Here is a 9,666-nt window from a genome sequence, read left to right on the forward strand (position 1 = left end):
ACAATGATAACATGGAGAGAATAATGCAATCAACAATCTGTGCAGGTGAGATTTAAAAAAAAAAAGGGGGGGGGGGGGGGGGCTTATAACATTAAAAAAAAAAAAAAGATGACAATTATTATCAATTTACCATGAAAATGAATAAGGTGATACCTTATTCATTTAAAGGCTCAATCCATAATTGCACCCACTATTGGCTTTATTTACATAGTGATTTATTAGATTCAGGGTATTTTTAACTGTGAAATTCATAGCTTGTGACAAATAAACATGAGCTTTTACAGCATTTACAAACTGTAGATGTTTTGCATCTGCATTTTGAGTTAAGTATAGGCTAATATCTATACATTTGTTTATAAAAAAAAACAACCCAAAAAATGATGAGATAAGTTACAGATAGATAGATAGATAGATTTTATTGATCCCAGGGGTAAATGGGGTATAGGAAGAAAAGTTGAAGAATGAAAAGTTCAAATCCTCACGTCAAACTCCCCAAGACCGACAGGAATGTGAACACACACAAACTCCAGAAGGTGACATTGTGAAATTTGTCCCGAAACACTGAAACATTCTCCGTATCGCATTCAGACCCGCGGAAAGCACACGAGCCGCTTTCGCAACGCGCCGCCGCCTGGCCTCAGCTCGATTTCAGGCATGGCAGCGTCTATTCTTCGGGTCACATCCCTCCTGTTGGTAACACTATCAGTTCATCACCGCCACTCTGCACACAGACAGCAACACATTGCACACAAAGCGGGTAGTGTTTCCATACTCCGGGGCCACACCTCCTCCGCTGCAGCGGGTTGATTGGCTGCGCGTGTGTGTTTTCCGGCCAGAGAGTTCCGCGTTGCAGCGCATTTAAGTCCCGCAGCGTTTCCTCCTGACTGAACTCCCGGTGCTGCAGGAGCTGGAGATCATCATCTGTCCGCCATGTCAGAGCAAGGACCCATCGACACCAATGTTATCACCGTGACCCGGTTCGTCCTGGAGGAGGGCAGGAAGGCGAAAGGCACCGGAGAGCTGACGACGCTGCTCAACTCGCTGTGCACGGCGATCAAGGCCATCTCCACCGCCGTGCGTAAAGCTGGGATTGCCCATCTGTAAGTAAACGTCCCGCAGTGAGTGAAGAGTGAAAAACATGGTGCGTTTTGGAAAGTCTTTTTTTAGTTAGTTTATTCGTTTTTTTTTTCATTTGCTTCCTCAAACTTCTTATGCATGAAGTTTCAGAAGATCCCATCCACGTTGGCACCAGATGAGCAGGAGATACAGGTTCCCGGTGCGCCAATCAGGAAGCCGATACCTGAAACTGCCACGCCCACTTTCATCTTTCTTACATGCAGTTTATTTAGCGGATTAATGCCAGCTGCATGTTTGACACCGCAACAGGTAGCCTAGTTGTTGATGTTTAACTGTCAGGATCCAACAGAAAATCACCTGTACAGAAGAGAGATTTCTATCCAACTTTACTTTTTGACTTCCTCTCTTTTCTGTCTTTCTCTCTTTCTGTTCTCTCTTTCTGTTCTATTATATTTTATACTTTGTTTCATTATTATGTGTTGTCCTGTCTGTCTCTAACTTCCTTTTGCTGCTGCCATCTTGGCCCGGTCTCTCTTGGAAAAAGAGACTTAATCTCAATGGGATTTACCTATTTAAAATATATAGTACAGCCTATATATTACAAAAACCTATTCCCCAAATTTCTACTTTTAAATTATTTATATACTGCTTTTCAAAATGTTGTGTTATATTAATGTGACCTACAGCAGCAGCCCAACAAGTTGAATCCTTTTCTATGTGCAAAGCTTTCTTGGGCAATCAAGTGGTTCTGATTCAGACTCAACTTCAAAAGTTAGTTTGTGCAATACTTTGCTCAATCACCAGCTCACCAATTCAGTTAAGAAGTGCAGTGTCATGCTACACTCGCAGTATTTATTTTCATTCACACCTAAACTGAAGGCTGCAGATGTCAGATTATTTTTAATCTTGATGCAAAGCAGGACTTGCCATTGAGTTTCAGGCTGTTTAAAACGGCCTTGCTTGTCAGTAAACATAACTTAAGAGCTTTTTTGAATCACAAGCAGGAAAAAAAGTCAACTTTTAAAGTCACTGTTGTCCCCTATGTTGTATTTCAGTGGCTTCCAAAGCGAGGTCCGAGGATCCCCAGGGGTCTTTGACAGGGTTTCAAGGGTCCCCAGCAAAATGTCACCATTATTTCAAGTAGAGATAAGACAGTGAGAACATGTTATGGAAATGACTGTTCTGGTCGGAGGTTTCACTCTCCCAGTCTTTAGCATCAAAAGCTTTGGGAACCCTTGGTTAATTTTGATGGGAAAAGACAAAAGAATAGCAGGGGAACCAGTTACAACTGGTATTACGCGTTGGATGGCCGTTTTCTATTCGGAAGTAGGAAGTAGGAAGTTTCCCAGCTGTCTTGAACGCAGCATTAAATGAAGTAACAAGGTGCAACACTCCCTCAGTGAAACAACTGCCCAAGCTTTAGCAGTTTGATCATATTATACATGATGTTTTGGTCCAGATTGACCTCATTAGACTTGCATTTTAAGGCCATTTGGACTAAAACGTAAGGTTTTCAATATGATTGAATATTAAAGCTTGGACAGTTGTTTTCACTGAACATGTCACATTTTGTCTTCCCTCAAAAATGGGAGAAGCAGAACCGTCAGCTAAAGAATGAAGAGGAAACCAAGATATGAAGCAAAGACTGTACAAACTATATGAACATGAAGGGTTAAGAGGGTGTGATTATGTAATAACCACCGTGTCTGTCTTACCACACACCTAGACCTGAAAGTACACAGAGTAAAGACATGCAGGATCTGGTTCTGATGGAAGCCCGTTTCAGTGCCACCAGAACAAGAAACCGTTATGTCACATGACAGTTTTCACCATCAGTCTCACGGTCTTTATCTTGTTTTGTCTCATCAGGTTTGGCATTGCCGGCAGCACTAATGTCACAGGTGACCAGGTGAAGAAGCTGGACATTCTGTCCAACGACCTGGTCATCAACATGCTCAAGTCGTCCTTCACCTCCTGTGTGCTGGTGTCTGAGGAGGATGAGAAGGCCATCATCATCGAGCCCGACAAAAGGGTGAGCGGGTCTGAAAGAATAGAGTTTAGTTTATATATTATAACAGTATAATAAGAGCAGGGCTCCCTGCTGCTGCTGGAAGTTTAGCCTTTTCTGAATCACTTTGGTCTGCTGGTGGATTCCACGTGTATCTGATCCACCAAGCAGCTCTTACTTTGTTAAAAAGTCAACTTTTAAAGTCACTACTGTTTCAAATTGTTATCATCACTGTCCCAGAGCGGCCCCTCGACTGCTCCAGCAGATATGAAGCGCATGTTAAATTGCCGCTGGTAGCTACTGTTACCAGCAGAGAGATAACATTATTCAGTTCTTTAAACGGTTTTAATGAATTTCCTTCTTTTCCAGGGTAAATACATTGTCTGTTTTGATCCTTTGGACGGATCTTCCAACATCGACTGCCTCGTCTCCATCGGCACCATCTTTGCCATCTACAAAAAGGTACGGCTGACAGGTCTTAGTCATAAAACTTCCATGATAAAATGTCCATCTTCATGTTTCTCATGTTCCCTCTAATGGCAGGATAACATAACTTTTGCCAGTATAAATTTGTAATCATTCAGTAGTGTTTGACCGATGTGGGTTTTTGAAGGCCAATACTGATATTTTTAGTCGCTGATAGTTGATATTTTGTACTGATATTTCATATATTTTAAATGTTACCATTTTCATGCCAAAAGATTACAATTTGTCAGTGTTTTCCCCCAGAATGTTCTTCTTGTCAGGGTGGAGAAGCCTCTTAAAAAGGCATTTAGGCCATCATAGGACACTAAAACCCAGACTAATGAAATGCTTTTAGTGTTAGCAGCTCTTTAAAGCTGGGTGACCCACCATACCTGTTCAATGGCAGGGGAACAATGGGATAGATTACTACCTGTAAATGAAGAGGTGATTCATAAAAACAAATTGAACAATTAAATGAATGAATAAATTGTGCAACGAAAGTGAAATTTCATCTGCAGGTTTAACTGTTTTATTGTAGCTCTCCATCATATCCGAGGTGGACGGCACTCACAGACCGTTATCCAATATTTAATAAAAGGCAAATATCGACCTGATATATCAGCAAACCGATATCAGTCTAATCCTTATCACGCTCTCCCGTTGTTACAAGTGAAAGCAGAGATCCTTCCTTTGTTTCTAACCTTCCTGAACACATTTCTGCACACACTGCTCTAATGAGAAACGGTGGAGATACGATCACGTGACCTGTCGATGCGACCCTCCCCTCTGTTCCCCTCAGACCACAGATGACGAGCCGAGCGAGAAGGACGCCCTGCAGTCCGGCAGGAACCTGGTGGCAGCAGGGTACGCTCTGTACGGCAGCGCCACCATGCTGGTGCTCTCCACCGGACAGGGAGTCAACTGCTTCATGCTCGACCCGGTCAGTTCACACCAGTGATTCTCAACCTTTTTCATATCAAGGACCCTTAATTTAGTCCACATGAGAGCCACAGACCCCCATTTGATGAGATTTTGTCTTTCGGACCTAAATCTGTGAATATTTTTATTGTTAGATTTGATTTTGTCCAGAATTTCATGACTATCTGTACTGTAGGTAGAGAGATAACAGTGAAACTATGATCAAAAATCATTCTTCTACTCTCTAATTGTGTTCTTGTAAACAAATGAATGGTGAAGTTGGTTGAGAACCAGTTTTTTTTTTTTAGACCATTTCACACAAAATTCACTTTCAGATCACTGAGGATAGCTATCAGAAACCATAGCTTGATGTCTTTGAGGAAGTGTAGTAGCCTTTGATCTTTGACACATGAGGGATAATTGCACCTAGTCGGTCATTAATGCAAAATGAACCCCAGTGAGGATGATTCAAGTTCTTGACACAAAGTGGGTGATCAATAATGTCTGCCTCCCTGTACATTATCCTGCTTATGACACAGCTACTAATACATTAATCATTTGACACAAAATATTCCTTTAAAATATTTTTTTACAAGCGAAAGTAATTTACAAGCTTCTGCCAAAAAGGCAGGAGCACAGAACTGCAACCATAAAAACATCTGGGCTACAAATCAACAAAATTGACTTGAGTTCTTGACTGCGGATTGATATGATGTGAAACAGAAATAACAGACCTCAGAATGCCGTCACTGGCCAATCAGAATTGAGAATTCAACAAAAATGGTATAATTCAGTGCCTGTTAGAGTAAAGTCACTCCCAAATTAAAATACCCTGCTCCACTAGTGGAAAAAGATCCAGTGAAGAAGGCAGTAGTTCCAGCTTCTAACTTATGCCAAATGACAATCTCAGGCTAACAAAAATGTTACAAAGATGAGACTTAATCACATGAAGTTTTGAACTTATTAATAGCATTTGCTGCTTTCTGCCCGTCAGGCGATTGGCGAGTTTATCCTGGTTGATCGAGATGTGAGGATCAAGAAGCGAGGCAAGATCTACAGCTTGAATGAAGGCTACGCCAAGTACTTTGACCCGGCTGTCACAGAGTATCTGCAGAAGAAGAAGTTCCCTCAGGTAATTCACCCCTGATGAGAGTTTTATCCGGGGAGGTTTTGCTGAGCGTGCACACACCCATACAGTTCACATTCGTACAGTTTACACACATGCAGCTTCACTGGAGCAGCTGGGGGTTCAGTGCCTTGCTTAAGGGCGTCTTCATGGTAGTTGTTGCAGGAGGAGAAGGCTATTCATTCACTTTTCCTGCCCAGTTTGTCCTAACTGGTCTGAGGATTCAAACCTGCAACCTTCTGGACACAAGCACCCCTCTTGGTGTTATTCCTGTGTATCAACTGATATGTAAACCAAACACTCCAGAATTCAGTGGGATGGAAGTGGATTGAAATGTTTTTAATCAGTAGCTTTTAAGCAACTTTACACATTGTCAGCCCCAAATGGCAGCGAGGGGTAACTGTAAAAATTTGAACTTTAAAATCCAGAAATCCTTTTAACATGAGGTCAGTAAACTGCACACAGCGCGCTCATGTTTACCAACCAGGCCGGTCTGTGATGCTTTATACCAAAGGAAACCAAAGAGATGAGAGAGGAAAAGATCTAATGTACAGCGTGTCAATTAGTGGGGATGGGACCCTTGCAGCTCCACTTTGTGATACAGGCTGATAAGACAGCTGTATTTTTAAATCGAAATCTTATCCGGTGCGTCTTGAAATGTCTTCCTGATGATTCTGCTACATTTTGAACCTGCAGGATGGCAGTGAGCCCTACGCCGCCCGATACGTCGGCTCCATGGTGGCCGACGTCCACCGAACGCTGATGTACGGAGGAATCTTCCTGTACCCGGCTAACGTGAAGAACCCCACGGGAAAGGTAAGGTCTCATTGCTGCATCTGCATTACCTGCATCCGCTTGGCTCTGAATACACCAGCGGGCTCATGTAGACAATACTGAGTGAAGTTGATTTATAATTACCCCTTTTTTTACAAACAGAGTGCTTTACAGAAAACAAAGGACACAAAAATGGGTGAAAACAGTGAGACAGAAGTACAAACCAGTGCTTTTGTGTGTGAGTGGATATGAAACCACCGGGCAATCAAAACATGTATTCATAAAGGCATAAACTTGCATGTGTAAAATCTCAAATTTTCTTAAATCCAAATTTAAATCACAAACTGTATTTTGTGCTCAATAACCTCATCAACTCCCACAATTACCCATAAATCCTTGTTGAAAACCCCCATATTTGCATGTTTAGCATTCAAGAAGTCAAGTAGCTTTTTTCCCCTTCACTTGCTTATTTGTTCTTTATAATATTAGGAGCCATTTTCCATCAAGAGAGCTACATTTACTCTTTGTTCTGTATCACTGGTAACATGAGAACAGGCTGAAGGCAGTGTCACAACGCTGTGTCTTCACTCTCCACATCCTTCTCTCCAAGTATTTGCAAGACTGACCCAAACATTTTAATGTCACAATGTTAGAATATAGAGCGCTGTTGACTAGTAATGAGTTTGAGAGAGAGAGGATGTCAGTGTGTGTTTTTCCTTTTTTAAATGTCAAAATATAGGCGATAGAAAGAAATAAAAAATACAACTGCCAACAGCTTTCACTTGGCCAGTATAGATATTAAATCATGTAGGACAAAGTAAAGCAAATGTTGCTAAAATTGTCTCATTTTCATGACTTTAACAGCCAGCCTGGAATGCCGGTAAGCTAATCTGGTTAATCAAATGTATATCTTCATATTGGAAATCTTTTTATTTATTTATTCCCCTCTGTCATCTTGCAAGTCGTCTTTGAGTTGTGGAATCCCATAAGCTTTTCTAGATTTACTTTTTTACAGCTTTTTAGTCGCCTACTGTAGGTTTATGAGTAGGGATGGGACGATATGCTTATCTCACGATACGATTCAATACGCGATATGGATTCAAAAACAACCACGAAACGCTGTAATAAATAAAAGGTCAGTGACAACAAAGTCTGACTGTGCAGAATTATGTTTATTTCTGAGCCACAAATCTTTCTAGCAATGGCATTGGCTCGCTAGAATGTAAACAACAATTTGAAAATGTCATTACAAAGTGCAAATAATATAATTTGGATGGAGAGCTTGTGAAATTGTGATGGTCAAGCGTCTCATTTGTGATTAATAATAAAATGTAGCTAATATCGCAATTCATTTTTCTGCCCCACGATATATTTAATTTCGATGTATCGTCCCATCCCTACTCATGAGACATTTTCATTACGGAGAGTTTGATGTTGGGACTCGACTCTGAACTCGTCCTCTCTCCTCCAAGCTGCGGCTGCTGTATGAAGGAAACCCCATGGCCTACATCATGGAGCAGGCGGGCGGCATGGCCTCCACCGGCTCCCAGGACATCCTGGACATCCAGCCTGTGAGCATCCACCAGCGGGAACCCGTGGCCATGGGCTCCCCCGACGACGTGCGGGAGTACATCGCCATCTACCAGAAGCACGCCAAGAAATGAGACCGCACATATTGCCGCTCCCGGGTGAAAACCTCGCACCTCCAAATTGTCAGGAGCTGAGAAAAATAGACTTGTGTTTAGTTTGTTGATGATGTGTTTTTGACAGAATCCAGAGGGGATTTGAAAGGGTTTCATAAGCCCAAGAGGTCGGAGACTTTTCTCAACCGTGTGATCCTTCAATTAAAGTGAAAACACAAAATGAACCAAATTTGGAGTTATGAGGTTTGCACACATAAACAGCGATGTACACATGATGTAGAGAAAGCTGATGGAAGATCTGTAAGTTTACACTGTGCAAAGCAAGGAACGAAGACAACTGTGACCCATAAGCTAGATAACACACACAAACACGCACACACACACACTCATATTTCTATAACCAAAAAGACCAAAGATGTGCCAAAAAATATAACCAAAGACAAATGTACTTGATTCCACAAAATTGAAGGCTATCCCTCCTTGGTTTACCTCCTTGATTATAATATGGTCAGGCATTTTACGTGTGAAGGACCAAATGCAACCTGAACCTCTATGCAACAAAGCTTTATGCCTTGAACAGCTACTGTTTGGTATGATGAAGTCTTTGAATAATAAATGAATAAAAATGAGTCAAAGAGCAGAATATCAGTGTTTTTATTGCTTGAAATCTGTATTTGCAAAATAGCGTTGCATCTCCAAAAACACATTCACTCATTCACTAATATGAAAAGTTGATTTGTTCATTCACTCCTAGACGTTTGAGGTTTTTTATTCTCTTAGTATCATAAAAGGTAGAGATGCAACATTTTAGATCTTGTTGACATTTAAACTGTTTTGTAGTAGTTTGCAGGAACATTTTTTACGTATTTCAAGAAAATGAAGTCTACTTTGCACCCTGTATACACAGCTTGGCAATCATATTTTCATTATATGGATTGTTTTCTTCAGAATCTTTACAGATGTTTTTGCTGCTCTTCTTTCTGTGACACATTATTTGAAGAGTATTGATCCAAAATGAACAAACACTATGAAGAACTTAATGGATATATAGTGTTTTGGAGATGAAGTAATGCATCAGAAGACGTACCGTCTATTAAAGTTCACAGATACTCTATCCAGAGGACCTTTAAGCTAAAGGTCAGTGGAAGTGCACAGAGCCCTAATGACATTTGAGTCCAGCTTGAGTCACTGTTGTGCTAAAACATAGAAACTGCAAGTCTATTGCTTCAGTTCCCTTCCCTGTCGAATCCCCTTGTCTTCTTTAACTGTCTTTTACTGCAGTTGTGAAAGAACTAACACCATAACATATCATGGTATATATCAGTAGGCTTCAAAATTATCTTCAAACCAAATCATATAACTTATTTTGATGTAGTAGTGGGTGAAATATACTGAAAAAATGTGTGATTACAAGGCTGATGTACATACTTGTTCAGCTGTGAGTGACCAGTTCACTCAAAGCATCAAAATTCAATTGTATCCTGCAAAAAAAAACTTCCAGAGTCTCTTAAACTATGTAAAAAGTAGGATTTTTTCTACACAATACACTTCATTTTTCCTCACGCAAACTCGGACAAGGTGTTGAGAAAGGTGTGTCCCTATTCTCACCATACAATACTGTTCTTATGTTCATGCATTGTGCAAACAAAGCCACA

The 9,666-nt window shown here is 40.9% G+C and overlaps 1 protein-coding gene across 1 annotated transcript; it reads left to right on the plus strand.

Moving 5' to 3' along the window:
• Nucleotides 1-867: 867 nt before the first annotated feature.
• fbp1a (fructose-1,6-bisphosphatase 1a) lies at nucleotides 868-8,654 on the plus strand. The gene is made up of 7 exons (XM_071903626.2): nucleotides 868-1,100; nucleotides 2,947-3,109; nucleotides 3,455-3,547; nucleotides 4,350-4,490; nucleotides 5,463-5,600; nucleotides 6,291-6,410; nucleotides 7,841-8,654. The coding sequence occupies exons 1-7, from the start codon at nucleotides 931-933 to the stop codon at nucleotides 8,030-8,032; spliced, it is 1,017 nt and encodes a 338-aa protein (XP_071759727.1). The 5' UTR covers nucleotides 868-930; the 3' UTR covers nucleotides 8,033-8,654.
• The last annotated feature ends 1,012 nt before the right edge of the window (nucleotides 8,655-9,666 follow it).

The sequence above is a fragment of the Centroberyx gerrardi genome, chromosome 8 (genome assembly GCF_048128805.1).
Source record: "Centroberyx gerrardi isolate f3 chromosome 8, fCenGer3.hap1.cur.20231027, whole genome shotgun sequence".
In the NCBI taxonomy this organism is placed as follows: domain Eukaryota; kingdom Metazoa; phylum Chordata; class Actinopteri; order Beryciformes; family Berycidae; genus Centroberyx; species Centroberyx gerrardi.

What these genes read in the sequence shown, in the direction of transcription:
- fbp1a (XM_071903626.2), top strand. Translation starts at nt 931, where the DNA reads ATGTCAGAGCAAGGACCCATCGACACCAATGTTATCACCGTGACCCGG. An exon ending in TCATCGAGCCCGACAAAAGG is followed by an intron (nt 3,110 to 3,454) that starts GTGAGCGGGTCT and finishes CTTCTTTTCCAG; the next exon opens with GGTAAATACATTGTCTGTTT. An exon ending in TCTTTGCCATCTACAAAAAG is followed by an intron (nt 3,548 to 4,349) that starts GTACGGCTGACA and finishes TGTTCCCCTCAG; the next exon opens with ACCACAGATGACGAGCCGAG.